The sequence below is a fragment of the Diceros bicornis genome, chromosome 26 (assembly GCF_020826845.1).
Source record: "Diceros bicornis minor isolate mBicDic1 chromosome 26, mDicBic1.mat.cur, whole genome shotgun sequence".
Classification (NCBI taxonomy): domain Eukaryota; kingdom Metazoa; phylum Chordata; class Mammalia; order Perissodactyla; family Rhinocerotidae; genus Diceros; species Diceros bicornis.
The window spans coordinates 3832703-3847535 of NC_080765.1; the positions used below are offsets into that span (position 1 = coordinate 3832703).

The window sequence follows — 14833 nt, forward strand, 5'->3', positions numbered from 1 at the left end:
AAGCTCTAGAGCGTTCAGGACTAAAACTGAACAGGGATAGCACAGGGCACTCTGGCCTGGTGGACCGCAGGGTGGGAGCTGGATGTGGAGCCAGCCTCGGGGGCCACCTGGCCAGTGGGGTAATGCCAACCACCACAGACCAAGAGGAGCCCCTCAGTCTGGGTAGGAGGGGACCCACATGAGTGGGGCTGGGCTGAGGGCCAGGGGACCCAGAACTTGGGGCTCAGGGGTGTCCCCGTGCAAGGCTGGCACTCAGGGGGCTTGGTGGGCACAGGCTCCACCATGCCTGGCATGCAGGGGCCCAAGGGAAAGGGGCAGAGTGCATGACTGCAGGGCACACAGAAAGGGAAGCCGGGATTCCCCAGGAGCTGACATCACACATCCAACCGCAGCCTGACAGGTAGTTTTTAAAAAAGGGAATGGATTTCTCTTTTTGATTGGGTTGCTTGTCTGCTTAAGAGAACTCAGACATGGTGGGTTTGGGTCTCAGCAAAGCTCTGGACCCACTCATGGAATTCTTGGGGACGGGAAAAGGGGGAGAGACCTCCCCTGTGCCAGGGGGCCGTGCCCCACGTAGCAGAGCAGCTGAAAGATTCAGTGCCAGCTCCCAGGGGTGTTGCTGCAGGCAGCCACCAGCTTCCCGTACCCCCAGAGTCACAGTGAGGGACAACGGTGTGGCTGCAACCATGTGTTTATTCAAGCTGTGCAAAGCTGAGCACGCAAATGCAAATCTAACTTAGGAATATTTGCAGTGGCCCCGAGGTGGCCATGCTAGGTCTGCTTGGCTGAGAAGCACCTGGGCCCCTCAGACTAGTCATTGGGTCTGAAGAGCCCGGGGCACGGTGGCTCCTCCTTGCCTAGAAGCTAAAATATCTCGCTAAAGAAGAAAGCAAAAATCACAGTTGGTCTGGGGGCAGGGAGGGGCTAACAGAAACTATCCTGCCCTCTGGGGCTCCCCCTCTTCTTGGGGTAGGTGTGGCGGTGACAAAGGCAGGCTAGAGGGCTGGACTCAAAGCCTGCTGGCCTGCAAGGAAGGGCCCTCCATCTGTTAGGGGTGGTGGTGGGTCCTAGGGGACCCCTAGGGAGTCCCAGAGCCTGGCCCAGAGAGGTCCAGAGGATGCCTAGGAGATTCCCCACGGCCAGACTCAGGGGGAACCCACTCAGCACCACAGATGGGAGGTCTCTGCTGCCTTGGCTAGAGGTCAGGCTGTGGGCGGGGCCCAGTGGGGGTCAGCAGCCTGAGATGAGGCTGAGGGTCCCCTTCAGCTCAGCCTGCCTGTGCCTTGGGGGCTCCTGGACCTAGGAGGCCTGCTGTGGCTGAGACACTCTTTTAAGGGGGCACAAGTGGACCTGGGACCTCCAGCACTGCAGGGCAGAGGGCAAGGGCAGTTCCCCTGGGGGATTCTCCAGGGATGTCTAAGTCATTAAAAGCAGCTGAACAAGCAGGGGTGGGGATGCAGCCATCACTGTCGTGTGGGGGGGCCCAGGATGTCACTGCCACAAGTCCCCGGCCGCCGCCCCATTGTCATTTTCATGGAACTTGTGCAGGTGATCGGCGAACCTGTGGGCACAGAAACCTTTGCTGAGGCTGAGTATAAAAAGGAGAGAAATGAGTGTGTGTTGGGGGGCATGTACCATGTGACAGGCTTGGTGCTGGGGCAGTGGGCATGGCAGGGGGCCGGGAACATGAAGAGGAGCACATGGTGCTAGGGGCTCAGTGCAGGGCCGTGGTGGGGCTAGGGTGCGCATCCTTACTTCTTGGCGCAGAAGGTGGCACAGTCCCTCTCCACACTCTCACTCCATGCCAGCTTGTAGAGCACCTGAACAGGCAGAGACACGGTGAGCTGCCTGTTCTGCGTCACAGCCACTCCTGTTGTCCACCTACAGCCCTTGGTTCTGGCCTCCCGGTACATGCAGGTTCACGCGGCCCAGGGCCCAGGGCGGTGGGCCTTAGAGATGCTCCTGTGCCCACCTGTTTCACACATGGTCAGACGGGCCTGGACACGGAGGTACCATCCCTAACATTGCTGGGCATACTACTGGCAGGGCCAGGAATCTCTGGACCCTGGGGTCCGAGGTGGAGCCCAGGCTAGCCATGTAGGGGTCACCTTGACTGTGGCCTCGCTGGGGGTGGGGGTCCCTGAGGCTGGAGCCTTCCATAGGTACTCCCTACCCTCTCCTCTCTTCCGACTCAGTGGACACGGAGGCATCACCAGGCCTCTGTGTGTGCTGTGCCCACTAACTGGAATGCCACTCTGCACCTATTTAGTTCAAGATGTCCTTTCTCTGTGCAGCCCACCTGGCTGTCCCTTAGTAGGGTTAGTCCGACCTGCCTTCCATCTGCCTCAGGCTCCCACGGTGGCCCTTCCCTCCACCGAGACCCTCCCGGACGGGGCCCTGGATGGAGTCGACCAGGCCTCTTTCACAGAGCGGCTGGGCTGCTGCCCCAGCCAGAGGGCACCAGGAGTGGGCTTGTTGTCCCCAGGGTGGGCTGAGGCCCTTGAAGGGGAGAGAAGTGGCCAAGAGCAGACTGTGTGGCTTGGGGTTGGCCCAGGTGCCAGGCCACAGTGACAGGGTCCCTGCTGCTCCAGGATGTCGGAGAAGCGTGGTGAACGCATCCCTGGCCGCCCGCCTGGACACTCACCAGGAAGACCAGGCAATGCAGGAACAGTGTGTAGAAGAAGCCAATGGTGCGCGCCATCTTGTTGGAGAGAACCAGACGCCCCTGGGGAGCAAGCAAGGTGTGGAGTGGGGATGGGGCAGGCCTCACCCTCTCCTGCCAGGCTGCCCCGGGCTCCTGCAGAGAGAGCCCCAGGGCAGGAGGGGAAGGCAGGGCGGGCAGCTGGGCTCCCTCTCCACTCTATAGGTTGGGAGCTTGGGCCACAGGACTTCTAAGGAATGGCACTCGATTCTAGAACCTACCATGAATGATGCTACCTGTGGAGCTGTCCTGGAGAGGGAGGGACCCTGTTCAGGGTCACATGGCCACTCTTGGCAGGGCCTGAGGGGTCAGTGGGGTCCCTGGGGCTTCTCTAGACTGGGCTGGAAGGCCGGGGACGAGGTGCTCGGAGACAGAGGCTCCAGCCTATCCTAGGTGGGCACAGAGTGGGGGACTCACCATGCTGAGCGTGGCCTTGTCCCAGGGGCTCAGGCTCAGGTACTTCCGTTGCCGCTCCTGAAGGGAGAGAGACGATGAGGAGAGGACCCCAAAGGGCCCCACAGTCCCTAGCTCACTGCAGAGAGGGACCCTGCCCTGCTGTCCCTACAGAACCCCAGGGGCTGCCAGGGGCCTCCCTGGTGCCTGGTCCCACTCAGCGTGACAGCCTCGGCTCCCCCAACATCTGTGTGAGCACCCGCAATGAGAGCTGCCTCCTGCCCTCTGCGGTGGCCCATTCTGCCTTTGGGAAAGTCTTCACGGGCAGGGCTTCTGCAGTCTGACAGGTGGAGGAGAGTTAGAGGGTGGTGCCCCCCGCAGGTCACCTGACACTGGGAGCTCTTTGCTTGTCTGCCTGCCCCCTGAGAGCGTGCACCTGGGATTAACCCACTCACGGTCGCACACTCTCACGTAGCCATCAGCAGGTGTTCCTGGCACTCTGGGCCTGTCCGGGGTGGACTCTGAGCCTCCGTGGCACCAAAGTGGCTGTGGAGGCTGCCCTGGTGGTCTGGTGCATGTAGGGGTGCAGTGTGGGCATGCAGGACCGAGGCTGTGCCTGAGCGAACACACCAGGGCTGGTGGGGTGGGGACCGAGGGACAGCTGAGGCCAGGTGAGTGGGTGGGTTCTCCGGGCTTCCCTGTGGCCTGCGCACCGTGGGCCAGCCGAGCATGCCCCTGCCCTGCCCCGCCTGGAGGCCGTCGCACGCACCCGCTTGCTGAAGGAGGAGAAGGGGTCCAGGCGCTCCTCATACTGGGACGAGTACCGCAGCTCTGTGTCGTCGCTGCCGCCGCCCTGCATGGGGGAAGAAGGAGACACCCAGTCACGGGGCCCAATAGGAAGACCAGGGCTGAGGGACCACAGGCTGGCAGGGTCACCGGGAGCCTCAGTTTCCTCATCAGCACAACAGAGGTGGGGGAGGGGCCGAGGGACCACGTGAATGTGTCTGGTGCCACGTGTACAGGGCAGTGCCCTGCGTCGGAGGTCTCCCATCCAGGTCAGGGCCTTGGTGCCTCAGGGCAGGTAGGGAACTAAGGCCCAGAGAGGGGCTGGAACGTACAAGACGGACAGGGCTGGGTCCATGCAGGGCGGTGGGTTTGGGGGGGGTTCTGGGAGTGTGTGGGTGGCTGTGGGGCGCAGGCAGCCACCTGAGACAGGAGAGACCCCCCCAGCCAGCCGCCTGGTGTGTAGTGCTAGTTTGCACAGAGTCTGGGCGCCCTCTGGTGGCCTGAGCATAGCTTCAACTGGTGGAATGGGGGCTAGTGGCTGAGGGTCTTGTCCCAGGGAGGTGCCCACATGAATGTCACTGCTCCCGCCTCCTGCCGTCCAATCTGTCTGCCCACAGTCACAGAAGGGGTTTCCTTGCACAAGGTGGTCCCCTGTGAGGACTGGGGACTGAGAGAAGCCAGGGCCCTCCTTGGCCCAGAATGGAGTACATGGGTTTTCTCTTGATTGGTTTTGGGGTGTTGGACCAAATTCTGGTATGGCTTTTTAAAAAAAATAGAATTTTAAAACATACAGATTCCCCAGGGCCTGTCCTGCATGTTCAAAACCGCTGGGGTTAAATTTCCAGATCCTGGGTCAGCTAGTGGATTATCCCCATTTCACAGAGGGGTCACCCGTCGGCCTGGGGTCTGTGACCCCTGCCTCTTGCAGTACCTCCTCATGTCCTGGCTGGTTCTGATGAATGAACCTCCACAAGGGCTCCACTGTGGGGGGCTCTCCCCAGCTTAGGGAGGACAGGTGGCAGGCAGGGGGGGCCAGAAGGCCTCTGGGGACGCCCAGGCCCAGTGCTGCCCAGCAGGGCACTGCCCCTGCCCCTCCGGCCTCAGAGTCCACAGACCAGCTCTCTCCCTGCCCGGCACCCCTGGGGCCGAAGTTGAGGAGGGCACTCACCCGGCCAGGATAGCTCTGCAGGAACTTGATCTTCTCAAACAGCTTGATGTTGTCGGCGCGCAGGCTGTCCAGCTCGTTCTGCAGGGCCTGGATGGTGTGCTGGGCCAGGCGGCTCTCCTGCGGGCAGGCAGCGGGTAGGCAGGTGGGCAGGGCTAGGGTGCACGGGGTGGGGGGAGGCCTGCATGCTGGCACAGGTCAGGGGCTCTGTCTACCTGGAGCCCCTTCTTTGCCTGTGGCCATCTCCTTGACCTACTAGACTCTGCTCAAAGCTGCCAGCTCTGGGAAGTACCCCTTCTCCTCCTGTGACCCCACCTCGGGCAGAAGTCACAGTTCTTGGGTCAGGTTTCCTCAGGTTTTGTTTGTTTATGGGATTATCAGCCTTGAAAAAGTCCTTATTGAGATATAATTCATAGAACATAAGCATCACCATATTTAAGTGTACAATTTACTTGTTTTCTTTAGTATATTCACAATGTTATGTAACTATCGCCACTAATTCCAGAACATCTCTATCACCCCAATAGGAAATCCCAAACCTGTTGGCAGTCACGCCCCTGTCCCTCCTCCCCCAGCCCCTGGCGACCACGGATCTGCTTTCTGTCTCTGTGGATTTGCCTGTTCTGGACATTTCATATAAATGGAATCCTACACGATGTGATCTGAATGTTTGCCAATCTAGGGGCAAAGTGAAGTGAGATCTTGTTTTTCAATTTATTCAAATGTTTAAGGAGGTGTTTTCTTCACACTGCTAAAAATTCAAACAGGACAAAAAAGGACAGGGTCTTACGGCGGTTCCTCAAAAATTTACGCATAGAATTACCGAATGACCCAGCAATTCCACACCTGGGTATACGCCCTGAAGAATGGAAAGCAGGGGCTCCAAGAGATATTTGCACCCATGCTCACAACAGCGTCATTCACAGAAGCCAAAAGGTGGAAGCACCCCAAGTGCCCATCGATGGATGAACGGAGAAGCAAAATGTGGTCTATACACACAGTGGAGTACCAGTCAGCCTTAAAAAGGAAAAAATTCTGACACATGCTACAACATGGATGAACCTGGAGGACATTATGCTGAGTGAAACAAGCTAGTTACAAAAAGATAAATACTGCATGATTCTACTTATATGAGGTCCCTAGAGTAGTCAAATTCAGAGACAGAAAGTAGAAGGGTGGTTACCAGGGGTTGAGGGGGAGGGGGAATGGGGAGTTAGTGCTCAATGGGGACAGAGTTTCAATTTGGGAAGATGAAAAAGTTCTGGAAATGGATGGTTGTGATGGTTGCATAACAATGTGAATATACTTAATGCCACTGAACTGTATGCTTAAAAATGGTTAAGATGGTAAATTTTATGTTATGCATGTTTTAGCACAATTTGTAAAAAGTACATGGTAAAAAGTCTAGATTTTTAAAGCAAAAGGTAGAATATACCTATAAACACTTGCTTTTTCTCCTCCACTTAAGCTATTTTGAAGGCCTTCTTTTAAGGGCTGTGTAGCCTGCCACAGCGTGGTTGTCCCTGGTCCCCGAGGGGCACGTGGGCATTCCCACTCCACTGCTCGTGCAGCCAGCTGTGAGGGGAGCAGCCTTGCTGGTCCCTCATTTGAAGCCTCTTGCTCCGGAGCCCAGATCACAGAGGGTCCCATTGAATCTGTCCCACTCTTGTCACTGGGCCAGCACTGAGCCTGGCCCACAGTGGGCACTCAGGAGATGTCTACCTACCCTGGCCTGAGCCTGGAGACTCCATAGGAGGAACTGTGGGTTTGGAGAGGAAGGGCCTAGAAATTCCATTATCACTCAAGCAGTGACACTGTGAGAAAGATGGGAATCTCCTTGGCTCCTGCTCCCACTGTGAGAACCTTCAGGGGGACCTGGGCTGGCTCTGTGGGATGGGGGATCTGCTGAGTCCCCAAGGCTAGGATGGTGCCACCTCTAGCTGCTGCCCTGGTCGTCACCGGGCCCTCTGTACTCTGGATCCAGCGTCCACTTGCTCCATGGGGACGCCCTGGTCTCAGCCTCGGCCTTTGTGTCCTGGACACCCCATGCTCCTGCTTTGCTCCCTCCCCCCCGATCCCCTCTTGTCTTCTGTTCCCTTCTCTTCCGGGGACCACAGCCATCTGCTGGCGCTGCAGTCACCATCCGAGTGTCAACAACGCCCATGTGGAGGCCCATCTTAAAGGCCCAGATGCAACTGGACGGGTCACCTTTGCAGACTGCCCTTCCTCACGGTGCCCCTCCAGGAGGCCCACCAGCCGGGGGCTCAGCAGCCAGTGGGCTCGCTCCAACCCCCCAGAGCTCCTGGACATCTCTAGACTGTTCATCTTTTTGGGCTAAAGACTCTCCTCTCTCCCACCTGCTCCTGCTTCTCCATTCCCACCTGATTTAGATGTTTCTTCCTGGACGATGGTGACCCCTCCCTAGTTGTCTTCCTGGGCCAGCCTTCTGTCCTGAATTGGCTGCCCCACTGACCTTTATTACTCTCCATCCTGGCAGTGTCCGTCCCCTGCTTAAATCTTTTGGCAGCACCCCAGCCTGGCAGTAGGGTGCTTGCCTGGTTTTGTTCCTGCAGGCCTGGAACGACCCACACTCCCTTCGGTGCCCTGTCTCTGCTCGCGGAGTCTCCTTTGAGTGTATGATTTTTTTCAAAGGCCAGCTTGGCATGACCTCCACCAGGAAGCCCCCCTTGACTGCACAGAACAAATCTAATCCCACTGCAGTTTATGGTCTGTGACACATATCTCTCCCCTAAGCCTGTGTGTCCCCCACTGTGTCCTCAGGTCCAAGGAGTGTAGGGTAGGGAAAGACATGACTCACAGCCTCCAGCTCCTGGTTCCGGGTACGGAAGCGCTCCCGCTGGCTGGAGATGATGGAGAGCAGCGAATCTACCTGGCCCTCAGGGAGGGAGCCACTGGCTGGTGCTGAGGGTCCTAGGAGGCAGGAGAGAGTGGCTTGGGGTGGTAGGAGGCAGAGCCCAGCCCTGGGCCCTCAGGTCGAGTGGCCCAGCCCCAAGGGAGCTCTGGGGTGCCATGGGGTGGAAGGCACAAGGTGTTTGAGCACAAGGTGCTGTGAGGTCGGGGAAGGGGGAGGGGCGGCCAAGGGAGCAGGGAGGGGTGTGACATGAGAACAGGGGCCCTGGGAGGGGAGGGCCCAGGCAGGCTCCCCGCCTGCACTGTCTGAGGGCCAGCCCCAAAGCCCCCTCCCCATTACTCTAGACTTGGATCTGAGACCCCTGCATCTGTCAGACTGGGCCCCCAGTTCCTGGGGAAGCAAAGGGCACTGGGAGGCCATGGGTACCCCACCCTCATCATGTCTTGGCCCAGCAGCCCCAGTTCCGGCCTCGACACCCAAGGAGGCCCCCTCCCCTCCAGCGCTGGGAGCTCCCTGGCTGCGTCTCAGCGTCGAGGCCTCCTCAAGGAGTGGACCACCACCCACCAGCCTTTGACAGGCCACTGGCAGGGCCGAGGCAGTCAGGGTCCCTAGGTGGGGGTGTCAGGCTAAGGTCTAGAAGGGCAAGTTGGGGGATCACTCCCTCTTTTTGGTTGCTGCTGCATTCCCGGGGTGGAGGGACCTTGACCTTCTTTGAGGGAGGGGAGTGCTCTTTAGGGCTCAGGGCTCGGGCCGCACCACCTCTTCCCTCTTCCCTCTCCCACCCTGCCCATCGTGGTCAGGTCGGCCCCTCCTCACCATAGAATAGGGCGGTGGCCTCCTTGATGGGCTCTGGGATCTTCTCCAGGCCGCGCTCAGCTGCACCCTGCAAGGAAGAGGGAGAGTGAATGGCGCCGCCACACGCAGCATTGAACACACCCTTTCAGGGTGCCAAGCAAATGGGGGCCTGGGAGCAGGTGGGCTGGTCTGGTGGCAGGGGCCAGCAGTGGGCACAGCAGTGGCCACAGGAGGGCCTGGAGAGGATGTCTCGCATAGGTCATCAAGGAGAAGGCTGGGCCCCGAGGTCACCCTGAGGCCAGAGCTCAGCTAGGGGCTCCCACCTGTCACTTGGCCCCGACGGGCATCAGAGGTGGGGTGACCCCAGCCCTGCAGCCAGCCTGCCACGTGACCTGGGCCAGCCCAGCTTCTCTGCTGGAGCCCCATTTCTTCATCTGCATAACGAGGTGGGTGATGTGATGACTTCAGGGCCCCTTTGGCTCCAGCCTTCTACGATCTCAGGGCCTCAGGTCCCCTAGCTGTGAGATGGTGGAGAATCCGGGCCTTGCTTCTGCCCTCAGCTCCCAGGGCAGGGGTCCAAGCCGGGGCCTGGAAGCTTTGTGCCAGCTCGAGGAAGCCTGCCCCTCTGCCCTGTGGCCTGGCATCCCAAATTGGGCCTTCGTGGTGAAGTGAGCAGGCCAAACCCAGAAGGTGTGGGTGACAGCCCCTGTGGGCCTCGGGGCGGGGCGGGACACCAGTTGCCTGAGGAATGGGTTGTTTACCTGGGAAGTCGGCATTTTGTGAGGCTGAAAGAGCCCTGGGCAGGTGGTGAGGGGGCAGGGGGAAGGGGGTGGGCTCACCTCGGCGTCCGGCCGCTGGATGGACTGGATGGTGCTGAGGTCCTGCTCCAGGCGGGCGATCAGGTCCCTCTGCTCAGTTGCCGTGGTCATGGCCTCGGTGACGTGGACCTGCAGCTCTGCACAGCGCCCTGAGCCGAAAGGAAGATGTGGCCATCAGTGGGAGCCCGGTGGAACCCATGGTGCCTTCCCCACCCCGCCTCTCCAACCCACAGCCTGCGCCACTGCCTAAGGGCCACTGTTAGAACAGCCAGCAGGGGCAGGGGCACTCCTGGCCCTAAGAACTCACTGTGCTCCTGAAATTCCTTGGGTAGGGGACGGAGCCCAGGTCAGGGATCTAGGAGACATCGGTACACCCTGGCTCTGCCATGAGCAGCTGGGTGAGCCTGGCCGACCCCTTCCCTCTCCAGGCTCCACCTTGCCCCTCTCAAGCAGGGCAAGGGATTGAACCCAAAGAGCCCCAAGTTCCTTCCAGGGCTGATGCCCCGGGAAGACAACCAGAGAGAGGCCTCGGGGTAGGAGTGGCGGAGAGGTGTGTGTGTGGGGGGGGAGTGGGGGGTGGGCAGGCCTCCTTCAGACCCAGCAGAGAGAGGGTGAGGGAGTGGGGGTCCCACTTGTGGAGCAGACCCCAGCCTTGCTTGGCCCCTCCCCCAACAGGCTCCAGGGCAGTGGTGGGGATGGGGTGGCCCCCAGGAACCCCTGACCAACAGCCCTGTCCTCTCCCCCATCCAAGTGCCAGGTATCGTCTTTACAACAAAGCAAATCCAAAATAATTCTGTGTGGAAACTTTTCTGCCCCTTTGGGGGTGGGAGACGTTGGGAAGTTCCCCAGCCCAGGCCCCTCAAACCCGAGTTTGAGGTCTGGCCCTACCTCTGGTGGGCTGTGTGACTCTGGGCAGCCGACTTGCCCTGCCTGGGCCTCATTTGTAAAATGGTGACAAGAAACCTTGCTCAGGGCCACAGAACGGGCGGCCAAGGCCTGAGGCTCTGGGTGCTGTTCTTTGGGGTAGACTGCATGGCCACCAGGGGGCACTGTGGCCTCAGAAATGCCCAGACCCCAAGCTGTGGGCAGAGCCAGCGGAATGGTCCCTGTACCCTCCCAGGTGGACTCGCCCCTCACCGTGCGGCCTGCTGGCCAGTGGCCATCCTGGCCCTGGCTGGGCTTAGCGCCCTGGGTCAGGGTGGGGCAGCCGGCCTCACCCCCACATGCTCCATCCCCTGGGTGCCCACTGCACGCCAGTCTCTTTACACACCTCACAACAGTCTGATCAGTCAGAAAAGATGACCCTCATTTTACAGATGAAGAACTGGGGCTTCCCGGCCTGGGATCAAACCCAAGGGTGTCCCTCCCTAGCCGTGGCTAAGCCCTTCCTCACACCAGGGTGTCCACTTGTTCAGGCCCTGAACGGATTTCTTCCTTCACACATCACTGAGCCCCCTCTATACCTGGCAGGCAGGCAGTGTTGACGCAACTGAGGGGTCTGAGGTGGGGCTGGGGGAAGGGGCTGGACCTGAGGGCAGGGCCAGGTCATGGAGGGACAACTATGGGTGGCAGGGTTGGGGTCTGGCCTTCAGCTGGGAGGCCCTGGGTGGCCTACAAGGGCTTTAAGCAGACCCTGTGGGGGAGAGACCCAGAGGGCCCCCAAATGCCATGACCCACTGGCCTGGGGGCGGGGTCCTTGGTCCCCGACCTGTGGGATGGGACTGAAGAGCAGGATCACCTTGCTGCACCACACCGGCTTAGGAGGGGAGGTGGACGGAAGTCGTGGTGAGATGTGGGGAGAGGGACCTTGGGAGGGGACAAGTTCAGTTCTGGGCACTGGGTGTCCATAGGGACACCCACAAACAGGAACACGTCCAAAAATGGTGCTGGGACTGATCCTGTGGGGGTGGGTAGACAGACCCCTGCGAGGGTGCGGAGCCCAGAGAAAGCTCAGGTGAGTAGCATCCCACCTCGAGGGATGAGGGCCCCAGGATGGATGGGACAGGATGGAGGTGGGGAACCTATGGAGAGGGGGACTGCTGTCCAGCCAGAGTGAGCCCTCGTCCCTGGAGGTGTGCATGCAGCCTGGTGAGGAAGGGACCCACACACGGCAAGAGGGCTGGATAAAATGCCAGCTAGATGACTCCCTGGACTGCTTGTTTTATCTGCCACCAGCCCGTGGCGATCCAGCCCCTAAGGTGGGAGCAACTTGTAGCTCCCGGAGCCATCTGTGGACACAGGGGCGACAGGAGGATGCCGAGCCCGGGTTACCTGTGCCTGCGGGGGTGGCACACAGGTCCCTGCCCGAGCACACGTGACGCTCTGTGCATACATGGGCCCTGACAGCAAACCCTCCGTCCTAGGCTGCCCCAGCCAGCTGGTGCCGGGCCACTTGGTTAAGCTGGCCTGGAGGGCCTGCCACTGCCACTGCTGCAGATGCTCCCAGACACTGGGTTAGCTGCTGAGGGGATCTCTGGGGGTACAAGGCTGAGTTTGGGGGTGGCCGTCCCTGAAGAGGTGGCGGCTCTGGGTGAAATGGAGGGCTGGCTGGCGGGCACTGGCAGCAGATATGGGGGATGGCTGCTCCTGAGGCACAGGGAGGAGGCTGGGCAAGGTGGGGCAGTGGAGGGGATGGGGTAAGGCTGAAGGAAGACCTGGGGCAGGGGCGGGGAACCTGAGGCGACAGGGGCAAGGCCTGGACGCTGCCCAGGAGCCCAGCTGGATCCCAGCGGTGAACCATCACTCCAGGCTGGAGGGATGAGAAGGCCAGGAGACCGACAGTGTGGACATCCCCAAGGGAGGGGCTTCAGTTACCAACCCCGCTCTGAGACATGGTCCTAGAGCCACTTAAATCTGCCACGTGAGGGTACCCTGGCTGCCACCCCCTACTTTCCTCTGCCTCCTCTGCTGGGGGAAGGAACACACAGACCAAGAAATTAAGGTCACGTCTCCGGTGGCCGCTTGGTGCCCTAAGCTGGAGTGTGGCAGAACTGAGCTTGAATTCGGGGCCTGGGGCAAGGCAGTGGAAGGTACTGGAGAGAGTTGTGAACCCACTGTTGTACAGAACCCAGGAGGGGAGACCTGCACCTGGAACTGGCCCCCTAAACGGGAAAGGGGAGAGCAGCAGCGTGGTTTGCTCTGGTGAGCAGGAAGGGCTAGTGGAACAGCTAAGAGGACATGCGTGTGGAGGAATGCACCCACGGGCCTGAGGCTGGAGGTATAGGCTGGGGAGAGCTCGGGGGCCTGGGGTGGCTGAGTCCCTCAGCAGCAGACACAGAAGCCCAGACAGCACTGCAGTGAGAATGGCCAGAACCTCCTGGAACACTGACATTTTCAGGGGTGTCCTGCAGGAAGCAGGGGGAGATCAGGAGGAAGTGTGTTAAGGCACCAAGTTGAATAGGAACCATCGATGAGCAGGGAGGAGCCACTGGTCAAGGAAGGCTGAGCAAGGTGCGGGCTAGAGCGAATCCACTGGTGAGAGTTTGGTCAGGGCAGTGGAGGGGCAGGGAGCAGCAGGGGTATGGGGAGGGACCTGGGGACCCCTCTGGACAGATGCCAGATGGGGCAGAGCGATGGGCAGCCCTGGTGTGGGATGTGCTCAAGAAACAGGGTCTCCAGGAGCACAGAGCATGCGGAATGGAGCGTCTGCAGCTGGGAAAAGCTGGTGGAGAGAGAGAGGCTGTCTAGGAGAGGAAGGGGCGACGGCCGGATGAGCGCTAGCGCGTGGAGAGAGAACCCCTTGCCTCTGAAAGGTGGCCCATGTGAGAAGGTTCAAGTCAGCGGCGCCCCCCCGACCCCGCCTTATGAAGGTTTATGGGACCTCCACCTTCTGGGAGAATCTGGGAAGGCTCTGAGAGGGTGTATTTCACAGAGGGGAGAAAGAAATCAAAGCACTATCAAGGCTGAGACCTAAGGAGACTGGACTCCATGAGGTATGGTCAAGGCATGATTTCCCACTGCGGGTTGGTGAAATGTGGAAATGTCACAATTGACGTCGGATGGCCAGGCCTGGGGGTGTCTGACCCACGGCTTTCCTGAAGGCGGGGTCCCTTCGGTATTCAATCAGCCACCTGCAAGCCAGGTCTCTGCTTGGAGGGCTCTGCGGGGAGCTGAGCTGCCCACACATCCACCTCTCCTTGCCTCTGCACCTATATGTCCCCACAGGTAGCCAGAGGGAAGTGCTGAGTGCTCCCCGTGCCTGCGGGGGCCAGCCCCTCGCTCCTGTGCAAGGGCGCCCTCTCCTGCAGCCTCAGCCCTGCTTCCTTTCCACGGGCATCCAAGCGCGTTATTCTCCCCTCTGACACACACACACACACACACACACACACACACACACACACACACACACTCTCTCTCTCTTGACTCCACTGCCCTCCAGCAGAACCCCCTGAAGAAGTTGTCTCTTCTCAAGTGTCCACGTCTTAAGCTCTTCCAGTCAAACTTGGATGCCCACCCTGCCAACTGTCCTTTCCCAGGTCACTGATGACCTTGCATATCGCTATCTCCTCAGCCCTCATCTGACTGACTCATCAGCACCTGGTTTCCAGGTCGATGCACCCTCCTGGGCCTCCTTCCCCGAGAGCAGCCCTTTCTCAGTTTCCTTTGCTGGGTCTCCTCCCCATGAAGCTGTGGACACTGCCGCCCCTGGGGGCGCCGCCCGGCATGCCTTCTTCTCTGTCACTCTGGCCACCTTGAGAGCCACTGACAAGCCAGTGACTCTCTGCGTGTATCTGCAGTCCACAGCTCTCCCTGTGCTCGTCACGTGGATGTCCACACTTAACAGGTCCAAACAGAAGCCTGACCTGCCCCGCCCCGGCCTGCTCCCCCAGCAGGCCCCCTGTGGCACAGCCCCAGAGGTGGCGTCCTCAGGGATGAGAGGAGCAGAGGCCGAGCCATCCTTCAGTGGCTCACACCAAACCCTGGGGCCGTCCTCACTCCTCGCTCTCACTCCTGACATCTGATCTGTCTCAAATCCTACTTTTGGCTCTCCCTTCAGAATATATCCAGAATCCAATCACTTTCCACCACTGCCCCCTCCCCGGTCGGAGTCACAACCTCTCATCTGGATTGTGGCAGTGGCCTCCTCATTGGCCTTCCTTCTGCCACCCTCACCCCTTTCATCTAGTCCTGAAGCAGCAGCCAGAGAGCCTTTTTTTTTTGTTTTGTGAGGAAGATCAGCCCTGAGATAACATCCATGCTAATCCTCCTCTTTTTGCTGAGGAAGACCGGCTCTAAGCTAACATCTATTGCCAATCCTCCTCCTTTTTTTTTTCCCCCCAAAGCCCCAGTAGATAGTTGTATGT

General features: G+C 59.7%; 1 protein-coding gene across 3 annotated transcripts in view; it reads right to left on the bottom strand.

Annotated features, from left to right (window-relative positions):
• Positions 1-675: 675 nt before the first annotated feature.
• The window catches only part of CUX1 (cut like homeobox 1), a 375717-nt gene continuing 361559 nt past the window's right edge, over positions 676-14833 (bottom strand). For all 3 annotated transcript variants that reach the window (XM_058569068.1, XM_058569067.1, XM_058569066.1), the window contains exons 15-23: positions 9552-9679; positions 8734-8800; positions 7864-7976; positions 5049-5165; positions 3864-3947; positions 3119-3175; positions 2645-2725; positions 1756-1820; positions 676-1561 (exon numbers count right to left, since the gene is read on the bottom strand). In XM_058569068.1, coding sequence (XP_058425051.1) covers positions 1492-1561; positions 1756-1820; positions 2645-2725; positions 3119-3175; positions 3864-3947; positions 5049-5165; positions 7864-7976; positions 8734-8800; positions 9552-9679 — 782 coding nt within the window. In that variant the 3' untranslated portion in view covers positions 676-1491. The remainder of the gene's footprint in view (positions 1562-1755; positions 1821-2644; positions 2726-3118; positions 3176-3863; positions 3948-5048; positions 5166-7863; positions 7977-8733; positions 8801-9551; positions 9680-14833) is intronic.